General features: G+C 36.8%; 1 protein-coding gene across 19 annotated transcripts in view; it reads right to left on the bottom strand.

Annotated features, from left to right (window-relative positions):
- Positions 1–19,162, bottom strand: part of PAM (peptidylglycine alpha-amidating monooxygenase) — a 283,208-nt gene that overhangs the window by 57,681 nt on the left and 206,365 nt on the right. For all 19 annotated transcript variants that reach the window (XM_053911135.2, XM_053911114.2, XM_053911113.2 and 16 more), the window contains 7 exons: positions 14,402–14,450; positions 13,043–13,110; positions 11,633–11,713; positions 11,269–11,345; positions 10,479–10,582; positions 4,211–4,395; positions 1,027–1,092 (listed from right to left, as the gene is read on the bottom strand). In XM_053911135.2, coding sequence (XP_053767110.1) covers positions 1,027–1,092; positions 4,211–4,395; positions 10,479–10,582; positions 11,269–11,345; positions 11,633–11,713; positions 13,043–13,110; positions 14,402–14,450 — 630 coding nt within the window. The remainder of the gene's footprint in view (positions 1–1,026; positions 1,093–4,210; positions 4,396–10,478; positions 10,583–11,268; positions 11,346–11,632; positions 11,714–13,042; positions 13,111–14,401; positions 14,451–19,162) is intronic.

Here is a 19,162-nt window from a genome sequence, read left to right as displayed (position 1 = left end):
CCACTTGTTAGATGTTATGGAATATACTCCACATAATTCAAAAACTTTTATATTACAGTTTACCCTATACCCCTTTCAAAGTACATTTTTCCTTTTAAAAGTCTGGATTCTTTAATTTTGAACATACTATTAGTGCAAGAGTGATAGCTTTGATTTAATAGAATACATTTTGAAGAATTCCAACAATGGTTTACAAAATCTGAAGTCAGAAGTGTTGCTTCTGACTAATATCTAAGTGTTGCTAATAAAAAAGTCCTGTCTATTTCCTGTACATTTTATGTTGCCAATGGACATATGCTTGCATTAACATTAAACTAATGTTTTAAAATACATCATATCTAGGCCAAAAACAACTTGAAAACACTCTCCAACACCTAACACGAAGCACTATCTTCCAAACAAATGGCAATACGAAGATTTCAGTAGAGCAATTTTTCAGTGCCAGCACATGCAGTATTCGACACACAAGCATCAGACAGCACCACTTCAAATAACTAAAACACAGGAAAAACAATGCTTTCTTAACGCATCAGATGGCAACTTAACACAAAACTACAAATTCATAAAACAAGAATCCCTCCTACCTTACTGAAAGCAGAGAATGACTTAAGAGAGACAAGATGTGGGTTTAATTCTTAATTTCTTTTTTCCTAACCCTCAACTATAATTAATGAGCACACAGTACTAAATACATAGGAATTTAAATGATAAAAGTCATTAGATTTGAAAAGCACATCACTATTTCTAATGATTATATCTGCACTATATGTAAAGGTTACAATATTAAATAAACTAAAACAAAGACAGAAGAGTCTAATGAAACTAAATTACACTAATGAAATGTACTTGCAATGCTCAAGTGCAACAATTGACCATTTTCTTATGAATTATGCATTAGACAAAAACAACAACATATAGGGTGGAGGCAGATAAAGACAAAAAACACCTTAATAGCTTTAATATGTGGTTGTCCATTTTGATAATGAATATCTTTATACACCTTTTTACATAAGTAAGCATACATACCCTGTTCTAACACTTCTTCTTGTTTTGGCTGCTGCAGTAAAGAAGTCTTATCTTTGTTTTCTGTTTCTGTAAAGGATCGAAGAAGCTGAGCATAAATTTATATTATATATTACATGCTTTAAATAGTTTATTGGAAATATGCTATCAACATAAAAACATTATTTAGTGTCTTGCATTTCATAATAATAACAGTATTAAGAATTTATATGTTGAAGTGCTGTAATTCACAAAAATCTATAGTGCAACCAACAATTACCAGACTTCTGACTTAATAATTAGATCAACTACCCTTTCAGTAGTTTTAAATATGCAATAATAAAACTCCTCATATTTGTTTCTAAAAATGAATTTAGTAATACTTTAGGCTATTTTAATACTCTTTTAAAGTACATTCTTTAAATATATCAGGGTCTTTTAAAAATACATTTCACTGATTATGCTATTACAATTCTCTCAATTTTTCCCCCTTTGTACCCTTCTGCCTGGTACCCTTCTGCCCTCCAGCAATTCCCCACATTAGTTCATGTCCATGGGTCATGCATTTAAGTTCTTTGGCTTCTCCATTTCCTGTTCTTAACATCCCCCTCTCTATTTTGTACCTACCATTTATGCTTTTTCATCCTAGCACCTTTTCCCCCATTCTTCCTCTTCCCCTCTACCAGCTGATAACCCTCCAAATGATCTCCATACCTATGGTTCTGTTCCTATTCTGGTTGTTTGCTTATTATATTTTAATTTTTTAGATTCAGTTGTTGATAGTTGTGAATTTGTTGCCCTTTTAACATTCATAGTTTTGATCTTTTTCTTTTTCTTAAATAACTCCCTTTAACATTTCATTTAATAATGGCTTGGTGATGATCAACTCCTTTAGCTTTACCTTGTCTGGGAAGCACTTTATCTGCCCTTCCATTTTAAATGGTAGCTTTGCTGGATAGAATAATCTACGATGTAGGTCCTTGCTATTCATAACTTTGAATATTTCTTTCTAGTCCCTTCTTGCCTGCAAAGTTTATTTTGAGAAGTCAGCTGACAGTCGTATGAGTACTCCTTCGTAGGTAACTCTCTGCTTTTCTCCTGCTACTTTTAAGATTCTTTATCTTTAACCTTTGGCATTTTAATTATGATGGGACTTGGTGTGGTCCTCTTTGGGTCCAACTTGTTTGGGACTCTCTGTGCTTCCTGGACTTGTATGTCTATTTCCTTTACCAAATTAGGGAAGTTTTCTTTCATTATTTTTGCAAATAAATTTTTAATTTCTTGCTCTTCTTCCTCTCCTTCTGGCATCCCTATGATTCAGATATTGGTACATTTCGAGATGTCCCAGAGTATTATTATACTAACCTCATTTTTTAAAAATTCTTGTTTCTTCTTTCTGTTCTGGTTGAATGTTTATTTCTTTCCTATGTTACAAATTTGAATCATGGCTTCCTTCTTTCACTGTTGGTTCCCTGCAGATTTTTCTTATTTCACTTAGTGTAACATTCATTTCTTCCTTTATGTTGTTGCTGTACTCAATGAGTTCTTTGAGAACCAGTGTTTTGAACTTTGCATCTGATCTAATAGGTTGGCTGTCTCTGTTTTGTTTAGTTCTTTTTCTGGGGTTTTGTTCATTTCTCTGTTCATTTCTCTGGAGTTTTGTTCATTTTTCTGTTTCTTCTCTGTTTTTTCATTTGGGCCATATTTCTTTGTCTCCTCAATTTGGCAGCCGCCCTGTGTTTGTTTCTGTGTATTAGGTAGAGCTGCTTTGACTCCCTGTAAAGGGCACCTATAAATTGTGTGGGGTGGAGCCTTAGGTAATCACCAGGGTGGGGCAACCCACTTCACTGCTTTGTGGCTCTGTGTGGAGGGAGGGCTCTGAGAGGGGACCGTGCCGCTGGCTGGCTTCTGGGAGTTTGCCCAGCACTTGCCCTGTTTGCAGTCACTTCACCCACTTCCTGTATGTGACTGGAGCAGTTTCAGCTGTTTCCCTGGTGGTGAATCCCAGAGAGGGTGGGTTCTGTATGTTTTATGACCATGTGGGCCCTTTAAGAAGAGTTTCCTGAATATCCAGAAGTTTTGTCCACTGCCCCAATCCCCACTGGTTTTTGCAGCCAGAAGTTACATGGATTTATCTTCCTGGTGCTGGAACCCTAGGCTGTGAGGTCTGGACTGGGGCTCGCATCACTCGCTCCCAAGGTATCCCTCCTGATTTTTATCCACCACACGTGAACGTAGGACAGCTCCACTGCTGCTGCCACCTCTCCATGCCACACCTCGTCTCCTCACCTCTCCGCCCAGCCCTATGCCCTCCGCCCCCTGACCCACCTGAATGAATGTGGCTCCTGTAAATCCTTGGTTGTTGGACTTCCATACAGTTCAATTTTCTGACAGTTCTGGGTGTTATTTGTTTTGAGATTTAGTTGTAATTCTTTTTGCGGTTGCATGAGGAGGCGAAGGATATCTACCTATGCCTCCATCTTAACTGGAAACTGATCTCTATTAGGATCTTAATAAATTAATTGATTGCTATGCTAACTTCCTTCATAGAATTTCCACTAGAAAGAATAAGTTGCTCAGGCATTTTAAGACTGAACTTGCAAAATTTGTTAAAGTCTCAACGTACTTTATTCAATAAAACAGGGTGAAGGTTTTGCAATTCTAAAACAAAGAAATGACAATCATTATGACCTTTTCGCAACAATTCTGAGAATGAGATAAAAAAAGGCCAAGGTTAGTAATGCCTCAAAAATCAAGAATTGTTCTGTGCTTGACAAGACCCATTAAACAGATGATTTGGGGTACAGTGGGACATGATAACCATTTTCACTGGCAAACTGCAGCACTCTTTAGAACATGGTGCATAAGTTCAAAAATTGCTGAGTCACTACTGGTTATAAGAGGAACGAAAGGGGGAAACTAGAAAACAAGAATTAAATGAAGAAGTATTTACATTTATGTAATTGGTCCCCAAACTAATCTCTTGCATCACTAGTTGAGAGTTTTCACGTTAGCTCCTTTGATGGGGGCATGTCAAGAGGGAAGACAGGGTATAAAAGAAGGTAAAGAGGGAATCCGATTATGGGGGCACATGTAATTGTTTGATAGATGAAGGATAATTTTAAAAATTAATCATATGGTCACGTGAGACACATAAGGCAATAGAAAATACAAAATCATGCGTTACTTTAAGTTATGCCAATTTTACCTTTGTGATGTCCATGCATCATAACCATATCCGGCTTCACAGGAATTGGAATATTGGCCTCCGGTGGTATGTCTCTGAACATATCTGGAGCTACATTCTGTATACAGGTCATGAAAGAAACTGCATGCTTGGCTTCCATGTAATACATAATGTATAAGTTGCACATTTCATCATTAGATGTGCCACTGCAGGCAGAAAAGAGTAGACACAACAAATCAGCCAGTCACATAAAACACATTCTAATGCAAGAAAAATGCCACTTGTAAATCTGCCAGCAATGAATTCAAAGGTGGAAATACTGTGCACTTATTTTATGGCTTTCATTAAAGCCCATCACGGGTTGCAATACGAAAAGCACATTGTCAAAGGCATAGTTCCACTTAATGATGGAGTGCGTATCCGTCTGCATTCACTCGGTGGATATCACCAAAGATCGCAGATGGAAATGGCATTTAAGCAGCAGTGAAATAACTGTCTTTCCTCCCCTAAATAATCCCTTTATTCTTAGTCTTTCTTCCATTTGCTAAAACTCAGAGATGGGGCAAAGTATTTTTCTCATGGAAAAATTGCAATTATTTACTTACTAACATTAAAATTCAAAACACTTCAACAGAATTGTCATATATTATTTACAGGTCTTTAAAATGGCTTTTTCCATTTAACTGTGGGAGTGTGGAAGTTGTTTTTGGTTACTGCCTCCTACCTCATGGTCAGATGATTTACGAATCATGTGTTGATAGTAAGACACCATAACTGTATCTCTGACATCTGACTTAGCACTGTGGTTTATACAGCAGAGAAAAAGAGAGGGCCTCAGAGAGGATGCCAAAGGAGATCAGCCCTAACCTCTTTGAAGGGCTCAGACATGAATGGGATCGTGCTGTACAACTGAATGACTCAACGTTAGAAATAGATTTTACAACAGTGGGATGGACATTTCCAAGAAAAACGTCCACAGTAATATAAATAGTGCCTAGTGGTTTATAAAACATATTTTTTCTTCCTTGATTCACATGGGTTACTATATTTTTCCTTCTCTTCACTATTATTAGGAAGAAATTATTTAAGTACACCACCACAAATGTTTATATGTCAAGACAGGTTGGGCAAAGGAACATTCCATTTTGGGTATTAATTCTGACAATTTTTAGCAAGCATACACTAATAAAAAACAAGTTGTGCAGTGGACTATTTGCTGTGCAGAAATACGTCAGTGTTGATTTTTCCAGCACTGTCACGCAGCACTCCCTTCCTCTCCATAGCAACAGCAATGACATCAGCAAAAGAAAGAAAAAATAAAAATCTTTTCCAGAGATGTGGTTTCTCTCAGCTCTCAAAATGTAGAGCTCTTGAGAGATTGTAGGAATGAGCCTCTGCCGTGGGAAGCTCTGTGTATGCTTGAAAAATAATTTGGCTTGTAACTCTGAATCTGGCACCGGTCCGTGTTATTGTCTCTCCTGTGAAAGGTAAAGCGAGTGAGGAAGGGCAATCCCAAACAAACACCTGTTCGCTGCACTTATTCTTAGGTGTCAACGCACCATTCCTAAGGATTACATTTTCACAGCCTTGGAGTCTGTTGGAAAATTATGTGCTATAAAAGGAATGGCTGGGAGCAAAGTAGTAAGTCCGAGCTTCCCACCCCATTATCCTCCCTCCACTGTTCAAAATGAGGAGAAATGTACAGATCAAGAGAGAGAAACGAGGGAAAAGAAATTTAAGTTGCGGTTCCAGCTTAAAAACCTTGAATCATCTGACAGAGTAGGAAAGCAAAATAACCATATTAGCTTCTCAAATTAATGAAAAAAGTAGTAAATTTATATAATAATAAATAAAACTTGCACTTAATCTATGGACAGACCCTTCCCTGTTTTATCTGTTTGGGAGCATCGCATTCATATTTGCTGTAAACACATGCTTTAGGGATGCAGCCTAAGCAACTCAGCATCGTAGTTCACTTAAGGTCCTGATTCTGATGCAAAAGTGAGTTGACCAAATAATTTAAGACTCTTTGTTATCACAAAGAAAGATTCATTAAAGAGATGAAAAAAGGTCATATTTTATTCCTTTTCATCTGTAATTAAACTTGTAGTCAAGGTAACTCGCAGCTCCTATCTGACAGAGAAACCATCTGATTCTAAACATGTTAGGATTCGAATCATTTTTAGTGCCACATTTTGCCTAATTTATTTCATATTCATCTTTCACTCAAAACAACAACAACAACAAAAGAAACCCCCTCAAACCTGATTTTAGCCAGACAAGTTGCTTTCAGTATCCCTAAGGGAGAACCCTGACACACCTGCCCTTATTTTCCATTGAGAACAACTTTGTAATTCACCTCTGTGAATCTTAATAATTATTAACATGAGAAAATGTGGAGGGAGATTGTGTTCGCACATCTGCTCTGACTCCTTTGAATGGCACTTTAACATTCCCGAACACTTGTGTGATTCTCTCCAACACCTGCGGCCATCAACTACATCCCAAAATTACAGTGGTGACTTTCTGTCACCTTCTTGCATAATAAAGTGCTTATGAGGTAACTACTTCTTTAGATCAGCCAGCTTTAAATCTGACAAAGTGTGGTGAGCCTGGAAATAGTAAGCTTTCAATAAATATTTTTTGAATGATGAAAGAATGAATAATCTGTCTCAATAAATGTTCACAAATTATTATGGTAGAAACTGTTATCTCTGATATACATCACACTGCCAAGTCAGGTCAATTTTGCAAACTTAATTGATCTATGGGCATTTCTAAAAGAGATTTCTGTCTATGTATTCTATCTATCATCTATCTATCTATCATATGACTCATCCATCCATCCACCCACCCAGGTTCTATGAGGGTTTCCATAAAAATAAATTATTTCATTTCATAAAGATGTATAATAGGTATTCAAGAAAGTGCCCAATATTCTGAAATGCATCACTTAAAAAAACCCCTAACTATTACCGTGATCACACCATGACTGTGTTTCGGGCAGTGATACAGCACTAGGGCGATTCTCCCACCTTGGCCCCTGGCCCTTACGCTCACCACCTGTGAGGCTTCAAAATAGGCAATGATGGGTACCACTAATTTTGGACAGAAATATGAACACTTTAAAAAAATTATTTTACAAAACTTTTGTTTTCTAAGAGGTTTCATGGTGCTTTTAAACTTATACATTAAGAAGTTATTGATCATATAATTTTATCTTTGCATATGATACATATTTAAATGCTGATTAAAGTGCCGTGGTTAGTTTCTATGACTATTCATTAGACCTTCTCATATATACATGAAATAACTGGCTCCAAAGGACTACCATGACTAAAAACACTAACCAATTCTCAAGAGTTAATTTTAAATTTCAACACATAAATTTTAGGCAAATTAGTTCACTTGATTAGCTTAACTGGCAGACAATTAAATTCTTTTTTGTTTGGTTAAATTTAAATAAACATTTGAAATGAATTTAGCTGTCAGGTTGAATATAGAATATGTAATGCAGTCAGGCACAAAATATTGCTTCTTCATAGATTAATTAATACTATGTTGGTATAACTTTGTCTAAGTTATACTATTCATATTTACTATCTAAAAAGAATTCTAATATATCTAGATTTAAAGATGTTACTATTAAGTATACTTATTAATATGCCTTGTCTTAAACACACCTATTTTTTGATGGTCGTGTTTAGAGATAAATCCCTGGGGTCAGATAATCAGCCCCTATTTTTTAAACTGCTTTTATTAGTTAAATATGATTGTTTTAACTAAGCAATATCCCCTCGCCCCAGTCCTAAATTTCCAGTTGAATACAGCGATTAGCTTGGATTGAATGGAAGAATCATTCAACCGAAAACCTTCCTAGTAGGCGACTGATGGTACAATTTCCTTGTACAACCCAGTTTTCAGGTGACTGCAGAATAAGGTTAAAAACATGAAGCTGGTAGTTCACCTAGTGCATGGAGTGGGAATCGAGGAACCCCAGACTACCTTTGTACATGTGGGATTTATACCTAAGTTGGCTTCGTGTTTGTGGCTCTAACAAATGGCTTGGGGCAGCAGTCCCTAACCTTCCTGACACCAAGGACCAGTTTCGTGGAAGACAATTTTTCCACAGACTGGGGCTGGGGACAGGGGGAGAGATGGTTTTGGGGTGACTGAAGTGCATTACATCAAGTGCAAGCTCACCTCCTGCTATGTGGCCTGGTTCCTAACAGGCCTGGACTGGGACTAGTACTTGTTCGAGGCCCAGGGGTTGGGGACTAGGTGGGAAAAGTGGGAGAGGAGATTTACAGAGTATCATTTAACTTAATGGACATCACAAATTACTAGTTTCCTCTTCTGGTTACGATCCCATAGTACCCTATGGAAGTGGTATCCATTACTGTACAACACACAGACGCACTGGGGCTATCACCTTTCGAACACAAAAAGCATATTAAGTGCTATAGGAATGTTAGGCATCGTTGTGAGAATTTATTCATGTTTACATTCATTCCAACTTGTCTTATGAGTTTATCATTCCACTGGAAGAAAGTTGCTTCTTGAGCATAAATTAAATATTCAGACTATGGACTTACCCAATAACTTAATTTCCTATTATATCTTTGTTTCATTTATTTACAAAATGGCATCTCTTTAGCCCACATGAGATTCACAAAAAGGCAGATTAGTATAGCCATTTGAGGGCATTATCTTAAAGCAAAATGCACATTAAAAAAAAGACAGAATTATTCGGAACTCATGAAACCGAGAGGCCTCCAGAGATCCCTTTGGCCTCGCATTCCGGCACGTTCACGTCATGGATTTCTATGGCCAGAACTGCCTCACAGAGGACGCTCACAGGGCAGAGTCTGAACAAAACTACAGGACCCCTGCCCCACCACCAAACTGTAAAGGAACATCCAAGCAAAACACTCTAGTAATTCCGCACTTAAACTTGTAGACTAATACACAGAATGTGTTGAAAAGGTTATTTTTACTACTTAGTTCATGTGTCACAAAGGTTAACAAAATAACCAAAGGCACGTAAGTTCCTGGGGCTCTACATTAATATAAATTGGAGAGGAGCTGATCAATGCCCTCCGAATCATATTACTTCAGGTGTTTAAAGATTGTTAAGAAGTGAATTGTCAGACTCCTCAAATCTAATTATGTCTGCTTTGTCAACCCTTTTCTTACTATTACCGTTTCAAGTAATTTCATACTTTTATTGCTTTCCTCAAGGGTACTTCCCAAATTTATCCAAAAGCAAAGGTGTTGAAAGCTCCTTGTTTAATATAAATTAATAATTTAAAAATGTTTTATCTTTAGCCCTAAAATTGATGCTTATTAATAAAAAAACACTTTTAGAGTAACTTGAAAAATCCTATTTCACCATCTCAAGGGTCTTTATTTTCTTTTACCTGTATCAGTACCTTTTCCTTTTCCCCTGACAACCAACACCGGGGGTTGTCATCATTAAGAATCATCTTCGGTGCATCTAATGCATATTTTCAGATGCCTGCTTTCTCTAACCTCTCACTGATCAAAAGATAAAGGGCTTAAAATTCCAGCTTCCAGGCGGCATCAGTAAATATTTTATAACCTAGTTTAGCATGCAAAGAAGGTTCCTTGGTTTTATCTAACAAAAAAATATGATAAGAGGCTTTATCCTTCATTTTTAATTTTGGCAAAACTTTTTTGAAAGAGTTCACAGTGCTTTGAAAATTTTACTTAGTGTTATAAAATATACTTATTTCAAGGAGGCTCAATATTTTGAAAATTATTTAAAAGTCTGACACACTCTTTTGCAAAGCACTGAATATTATTATTTTCATTTGGTAGACTAAACTGGAAAACATTGAGCATATGGAAGTTTTAACAGGAAGAAAAAAAAATCATGGGTCTGAGTAATTAATGTACACCACCAAGGGCAGGAACCATGTGTTTGTCTAAGTTTGAACACTGGGCAAAAGACCACGGAGGAAAAAAGGACTTACAACCATTATATTTTTTCTTTATTAAGATAGTAGTCTCAACTCTGGTGGCAGCCATAATATGTAGAGGGATGATTTTGAAGGCCTTAAATAAGCAGGAAGAAATGAAGCATTAAAAAGTAAGCACATGCTTTATAGTTTATCTAAATCAATCAGTTCTAAAATGGTTCTATACTTTGTTGCTATTGTTCATGACAGGGAAAAACGCACAACTCATTCACAAAGAAAACTGCCACCGATAGTCACACTTGTCCCAATAAAAGCTTTTTTAAATAGTGAAATTTGTAGACTCATACCCAATGTGTGTGGCTTCTGTCCTGCCTTCACCAGTGAATACACATCTTGCTGCCAATATGTCACCAAAACTTACGTCTACTGGGTGTTCCACAGGGTAGAAAGCCTGCCAAGAAGTCAAACACAAAGATTTGTTAAAATTACCAATAAAGTCCAGAATGACATGCTTTAATAACATGAGGCTAGGAGCACCCTGGGTAGAAAGTATGAAGGGACACACACCACCACCACCATCATTACCACCACCACCATCACCAATACTACCACCACCATCAGCACCACCACCACCACCACCACCATCACCACCACCACTACCACCACCACCACCACTACCACCACCATCATCACCACCATCATCACCACCATCAGCACCACCACCACCACCACCACCACCATCATCACCATCACCATCAGGACCACCACCATCAGCACCACCACCACCACCACCCACAACCATCATCACCACCATGATCACCACCACCGCCGCCGCCGCCACCGTCACCATCACTACCACCACCACCATCACTGCCACCACCACTATGTTCAGAAATATTAAGAGAACTGATTAAAGAAAAAACCCACCAAGTTGGAAGCTGTAAAAAGCTAAGTTATGCACAGTAAAGGTAGCTTTAGAGATGTTTAGATCCTAGACCAATTTTTTTCTGATGTTACTTCTTTTTCTTTTTTTTTATTGTTGTTCAGTTACAGTTGTCTCACCTTGATGAGAGCTTTTAAAGTTACTATCTGATGCTTAATTTTTTTTCTCTCAAAATTAAACTAGAGTCTACACACCTGTGGCAGCTGGGGGCTCTGGCGTCCAATCAGTGCCCATTGTCCATTTCTCACTCTGTATCCACTTACTACCTTACCTGAAATGAATGCAAATTACAATCATATCATAAAATAAAGTATTCAAAAATAAAAAGCATTATCTTCTTTCCTATTTCAAAATAAAATCTGAATATTTTCCGAACCCAAATGCTAGGTGTTCTAATGAAAACAAATGATAAAAAGAAATTACTGACTTTCAACATATTAAGCAAAATTTCTTTCATTGAAACAGATTCAATGTCAAACAATTTGCATGTTACATTTTTAGCATAAGTAAGCACAATGGTAAATACTTATAATTTAACCGGTAGGTTAAAGTTCTTACCTAAATGATGAGTGTGAACTCTATAGGCAAAGACATGCATTGGATATTTTTTATAATGACATGAAATGTCAGAATTCACCACTGTTGAAAATAAAAATACAGAAAAAAGTCACTGTTGAACTGGAAAATACCATCATCTTTGTCTAAAAGTATGTATAGAGTATTCCCAAGCTGCTAGGCATGGCGGGTTTCTTATGAAGCAAACACTCACACTCGGCAGACATTATGCACTTACTATGTGCCAGCCCCTGACTGACATGAGTTAAGATCCCCTTATCCTCGTGTTTTATATCATTCATAGACAAAATGACTGGGGCCGGGTCAAAACACCCTCTCAGTGAACACAGTGGCTTAAATGTTACCTCCATCATGATATTCACACAGTTGAAAAACTTAATTTTTTTTGTTATTTTATACTTAAACATTTTTTATTGATTGATTTTAGAGAAGGAGAAAGAGAGGGTGGGGTGAGGAGGAGGGGAAAGAGAGAGAGAGAGAAAGAGAGAAAGAGAAAGAGAGAGAGAGAGAGAGAGAGAGAGAGAGAGAGAGAGAATTCCATTTGCTGTTCCACCCATGCATGCATTCACTGGGTAATTCATTACAGCTGGCCCAACCGGGGATGGAAGTGGCAACCCTGGTGAACCATTACAATGCTCCAACCAACTGAGCTACCCAACAAGGACCTGTTTTTTATTTTTAAAACAGAATTTTTGAACAATTGATTGCAAACACCTAAGATAACTAGACTCACAGTTCCTACTGAGAAGGGACCATTTCATATACTTTCCCTTCCGTACAGTCTAACACATAGTGGTGATTCAGTAAGTGTTTTTACATTATAGCATTCAACAGTTAAAATGAGATTGTACGTGTCATGAGCCTTAAGAGATTCCCAGTAAAACAAATAAAAAATGTTCAATATTGACCTTTCATCAGAAGATCTGATACAATAATAAAAAATATTTTACTTATTCCAGTAGCTTCTTATAATAAACCCAATACATTAAGTTCAAGAAGCTTGCTAGCTTCTTGATTTTGAACCCTATATTCTCTGCAGTGGCTTACACCATAGTATGCTATGAAGTTAGCCTTTGGCATCTAAAGAATAGGTGATTGATTCATAAAATAATAAAGATTTATTCTTTAATTTATAAAAGACAGATTAGTATACCTACCCACTACCTACCCATGGGCCTCAATTCTTAGCATCTCATTAAAATAATGTAAAATGATAAAGTACCTACTCAGAACAATGTAAAACTCTAAGTCCAAGGATAATAAAGAATTGGTTTATTTTTCAGGGACTCAAAAATATTGGCTATTTCAACAGTTCATAATAACTATATACTAAATCCATTCTTATAAATCAGGTAATGAGGCAATGGTAAATTCTAAAAGATCATTACTCACCTTTCTGTCCTGCTGGTATAACAGTGTCAATAGACATCAGAAGGTACATGCCAGCAATTAAGGGCTGTCTGCAGGAAACAGTAATATTTATCTCAACTATTGCCTTGGAAAAATAACATATACTTCAACATATTGGTCTATAAAATATGATTCGTATGAAAATTAAAACAAAATAACACAAAAAAGGTAGAATTTTTTTCTTAAACATAACATTTTCTTGGGCAAATAGCTTCATACGCATTTTTACAGCATGGTGAATGTGGAGGGCAGTGTGTACGTGGCTCCTGGGACGGGTAATTGGGTCAGCTTGGCTAGGCTGTAGGGACCCTTTGTCTGATCAAACTCCAGTCTGGTTGTATGTTGCTGTGAAGCTATTTTTTTAGATATGATTACTATTTAAATCACTGACTATGGGTAAAACAGATTACTTCCATTATGTGGGAAGGTCTCTTCAGAGGAAAGATTGAGGTCCCACGGAAAGGAAGGAATTCTGCTTCTATATTGCCTTTGGACCCAAGCCTGCACCATTGAATCCCGCCAGAATTTCCAGCCTGCCAGCCAGCCTCTCCGGTTTCAGACTTGTCAGCCCCCACAATCGTGCGAAACAGTTTCCTTCAAGTAAATCAATCCCGATCTCTCTCATGGATGTCTATATGTATAAACATTTTATTGGTTCGTTTCTCTGGAGATCACTGACTAATATACCTCCCAGTGACTCCTAGCTCCAATATCCTTGCCCTTGTCTGATCCTCTTCCCTTGAGTGTAGGTTGACCTAGCAACTGGATCGAGTAATTCGTTATTTTTAACAAACAGAATATGGAAAAAATGATTTCTTTGACAGGAGTCAGACTATGAAAATCTGTGGCTGACCACTTTCTTCACCTATCAGACATCTATTGTCTGGTAACTTACGAGGTTAGGCTATGAAATGACTCTGGCTGCCACCTTGCACGCCCTCTCTTGCCTTCTCCCCTGCCGGCTGTGACGGGAGCCAGCTGCATGGGGTGAGCTGGCCTGCTTAGAGCCCGCGGAGCAAGGACACAAGGAAGTCCTCTAGCCGACAGCCAGAGAGGAACCGGATCCTGTCAATAGCCACGTGTGTGATACGGGAAGTGCCCTCTCCCCGGTCGAGCCCCCCGATGGCTGAAGCAATGGCCAAGAGTGAGACCACCAGCCACAGCTAAGTTGTGCCCAGGTTCCTGACCCACAGCAGACAATAAGTAATTGTTGTTTTAAGCCACTAAGTTCAGGGTGATTTGTTAGACAACAATAGATAACTAATATTGTGGATTTTCCACTTTCAAGTTCTCAAACATCTCAGAAGTGTTCACTCAGCTAAGGTAACTAGAAGTACTTACGGCAGGCGGGTGAGGTGTAAGGACACACCAGAGCAGTCCTTGTGGCCATCTAAAACACACACGAAACACACATCTTAAATATGAAACACGCCCAGTGGATTTCAATGTAATACATTTTAAATGATTATAATTCAGTACTAAAAAACTGTATGTTTCATTTGTATGGTGCTTTATAATTTAGAGTTCTTTCCCATATATTTAATCTCCAATGTATCACAACTGCAACAAGAGGACTATCACGCCAAGCACGCTGTGGTTTTTTTTCTTGACTTATCAAATGGACGAGTTACCTGCTTTCGTGCAGACATACTGGATACTACTCATAAGCTCACAGAAGGACATTGTTACTACTCTTTATGTATTATCTATTTTGTTGGAATATCCAGAAAAGTTGTTCCATGGGGCTTGAACAGTTAGCTTTTCTAATTTTTAAAAGCAGAAACCACATGAAATCTCCTTGTTTGGTTCCTCAAACTTGCCCTTTGTCACATTCTAAATAGAAAACTATTCTTTTTACACATTAACTTCAGTAGAAAGTCTCTGAGTATCGCTTTATCTTTGCCAAGGAGATTTCAGAGACCTCTCACAAATCCTTCCTCTCTTTCTTCCTCTGCCTCCCCCAAATAGAAATAAGGTAAAAATTAAAATTACTTGTTCAAATCCTTATCTGTGTTGAACTTGCTGATGTCTCACCACAGACACCGTGAACAGTATCTCGTACTCACCCATTGCTACTATTTGTGTATATGTTAAATTCCTTCTACTTTGCACTTTATTCTAAGCAATTATAAAACTTTAAATCTTAATTTTGAGAGTTCATTTTAATAGAAATAACTATTGTATGTATGCATGTGCAAGGTTGATAGATTTATACCGGAAATTAATTAGTGAAGTGTGTTAATGAATAACAGCAGATGAAACCGTTTTTCCCCTTTTAGCTGTTGATTGTCAAGAGAAAAGCAAAGGTGGCTTCGTCCTGAGAGATGGACAACAGGTGACTCAGCAAGATATGCATTTTGATTTGTCATTGATAAAGTTTAGAAAGTATAACAAATGACATTTAATAGTTTAGTAATAAAACACAAAGGAAATTGTATAGTCTTAAGCTTGATTGTAACAAAGATAGTTCAGAAATAAATTCAATGACAAACATTTTATATTTAATCAGTTCAGGTCTTTTTGTTGTTGCCGTTTATCTCCTGTATTTTAGTGAAGTGCCATTTTCAAAATAATTTTGGTGAGTTCTTTTTTTAAAAAAAAATTCAAATTAACTTTAAAGAGATGGGGAAACAATAATAATAAAAAATAACAACCAATCTTATCTTTATTTTTGCCTATGCTTTCAAACACAGAAATAAAACAAGTACTGCATTTAATTTATTAAAAGAAAATTTTTATTTCTGAGAACAAGATGTTCTTAATGTGCTGCATGAGATTTAGTAAACTGCCTAGTCCGTACTGCTTCAAAATTGACTTCACCCAGAATTATTTAAATTTCTCCACTGATCAAAAGAGAATAGTAGAAAGTATTCTATTCATTTATATCAAATGAATGCTAAACTCTAGAGACTCAACTAATTAGCTTAGCTGATTTCAAGAAACATTTCTCATGCATAAAAAAACATTTTACCTATCTTAAAAGGTTATTTTGAATAAAGACAGTCAGTCATCAATTCATTCAAATTATATTGATTGAACAATTGTGATATTCAGGCATTGTTCTACACACCATGGAAATGGTGAAAAACAATACACATTCAGGTTTTTTGCTCTCATGGTACTTATCCTCTGATGGGAGTGGAAATACAGGAAACTGGGGGAGGAAGAATAGGGAAAGACAACACCAAACATGTAAACAAGATAATGTCACAGGATAACCTGAACAGGACAAGCGATGGTGGGTAGCACTTTTATCTACTGTTGTCCGGCAAGGATGGAGTGGCCATGCGACTGGAAATTGTCATACAGGCCATGCAGGGTATGTTGAAGGTTGGGGTTTTATTCTCTGTCTGTAAAGAAGCCATTGGAAGACTTCAAGCAATGGAGGGACGGGATCCCTGTAAGGTTTTCACCTAGCCCAGTACCTGGCACTTGAGATTACTTACTAATTCCTGGATGTCAGGTTTTGTAAATTTTTATTCTAATCAACAACACCAGGAGAAAGTCTGTTTCTTGTGCAGTAGCCACCCTAGCAGAAACGTGAGTGTGCAGAGGGTATTGTCACTTGGTTGTACATTACATCTTTGCACTGAACAGATCAAGTGAATCACATTTGGATTTCTAACTTGGTTGATATTCTTTAAATGACTTAAAAAATTAAATGGGAAAATTAATAAATACATGAAACCATTTCAAGCACTGTTAAATAAGTTTATCATTAAAGTTGAAATGTGTCACCTAATTAAGAGCATCAGGAATGTTACCATTGCCAGTAATGGTGTATCTTCCTGTTAGATAATGTTCCTTATTAGAATTAAATTGTCTAAATTGAGAGACTTTTACCAAAAAAAGAGAACAGACGTTGCTATATAATTGTTGTCTGTTTGCTTTCTTCTAGATTTTTAGAAGGTGAGCCACAGTCGCACCACTCACTCCACTGCAAAGACATAGTGCCAGGTTTTCTTTTGCTTCTTCGTGTTTATCAGCTGCGAGTCATCTCCCAGGAGAAAGCCAAGGATATCACACAGCAACAAGAAAACAGCTAAAAACTCAAGTCATAATATGATCAATATATTTTTGAGAAAAATATACTGAACATCTGACCTGCATATTCTGTTCTATGACAGAGGACTGCAGGAGAAACTGGATTTTAAAGGCTCTAAGTTTTGTCTTACGGAATGTAAATCTTATATGGGTAATGGGCTGGTGAATATCAAGGTCCAAAGTGAAGATGTTGCATGTTTGACAAAAAGCTCCAGAAAACAAAATACACAGAAGAAAAATTAGTGAAGAGATACACTTTAAAAACCATCCCAGAGTTTTTAAGTGATGCAGGAATTTGTTTACAGCAAATCTATCTTGTCAATTTGATGCAGAATCAGCAGGAAACGAAGCATTTCTAAAATCTATGCTGTGAATGTGGACGCGTGTTCACGTGAGCATGTAGACATTACGGCTTAAAGTATGGATAACACTTTAGATTATCATGATTATTCAACCACGGGCTGATAGAATTACAATTCTAACTGTGTGACTTTAAGAAATTCTGTTATTTAGTAATGGGTAATTTTACATTTAAACAAAGATATTTTAGTTGAACAAAATTCTAGAAGTTATCTCAAAGTAAACACTTACAAAGCATATTTATATACATTTTAGACACTATTAGAACAAATTGTTATTCATATATTCATTATTTCAAAATCAATTTTATTATTGTAAATGGCCGCATCTTTTTCTAGTACAAGTTTCTCCAGTTCGACCTAAAGGGCCCCTGTGCCGGCAGACGCACACAGTGAGAAGTCCCTGCAGGAGTAACGGAAACTCCCCAAGGGCCTCAGGGGCTCCTGCATACATAGCTCTTCCTATAGCAAGTGGCAGCTTTGGAGAGAAGCATATACAGCCGAGTGTTTGGTGTGAAGATTCTGACCTTCTAACTTTAATGTGACCCTCGCACAGTGATGCATTATTATTTCCATAACCTCTACACTGACCTTACTTCTGATGAACTGAGAAACTTCAGCTAGTTTTGCATATTTTACCAGTGACTTCCAGTGTGCTCTGACTTTGTCTGCCCTTCTATAGTAATAGTGCTTTAGCCACAAGGTAGGAAGCCTCATAAGAATTAACTCATTTCCATTCACTAGGCTATATATGAAATCTGCCTGACATGCATCAACATAAAAACGAATGACACTTAGAAGGTTTATTATCTTAAATAAATACACTAGTGCTTCAGGAATTTTACCACACAAGTAGAAAAAAACAAAATCAGAAATGAGACAGTTAAGAAGTGACAGAAAATAAAAGAATACCCAAATCCTATGCTGGCTGGAAAAGGTAGCTGGAAAGACTGATTCTGTGACTAGAATGAAACTAAACAGGAGGGAGGAGAGGAGAGGAAATAGATGAAAAAGTCAGCAGAGGGCTAAGACCACAGGAATGGAACACCATAGCTTAAAAGAGATGGGAACAGTAATGAGTCAAAGGACTAAAATAGTCTGAAATTACAAAATTGAATTTGTCTGAATGAAAGGCAGACTAAGAAGCTGACTATTCCCCTGATTTATATTTTAATATAAATATTGTACAGTCACATACAATTACTCGACCATAGTGCCTTGTAAGATCACCATCAGTTTTCAGCTAGGTCCTTATTAAGTTCCTTTGTCTAACCTGAGTAGAATCTGGAATGTTATCTATTTGATAATTGATAGAATTGAATTCATGATCAATACTGACACCACTAAGAAAATTTAGTCTATAAACGAAATAATCTATGTAAAGAATACAGAACTCTATTTGGAGCACTAGAAAAAATCCAATAAATTTTACATAGTAATATCATTATTCTTTTAATTGGGAGATTCCAAAAAAGTTCAACACATGGATATTTTACTTTAAAAATTATATTTTAGTCATAGGTCTGGAATTTAATTGAAGAAACTAAAGCACATCAAATTTCTCCAACTTATAGCACAGGAACAGAAGAAAGGGGGGAAGCAACCTGGGAATTCTAAATGAGTAAAAAGATGGTTAAAAAAAGAAATGAGAATTGAAATGGTATGTTAAAGATATTGCACTAAGTAGATATTCTCAAAA

The sequence above is a fragment of the Desmodus rotundus genome, chromosome 1 (assembly GCF_022682495.2).
Source record: "Desmodus rotundus isolate HL8 chromosome 1, HLdesRot8A.1, whole genome shotgun sequence".
In the NCBI taxonomy this organism is placed as follows: domain Eukaryota; kingdom Metazoa; phylum Chordata; class Mammalia; order Chiroptera; family Phyllostomidae; genus Desmodus; species Desmodus rotundus.
The sequence above is the reverse complement of the archived record's forward strand: the minus strand, read 5'-3'. Positions and strand labels throughout refer to the sequence as shown.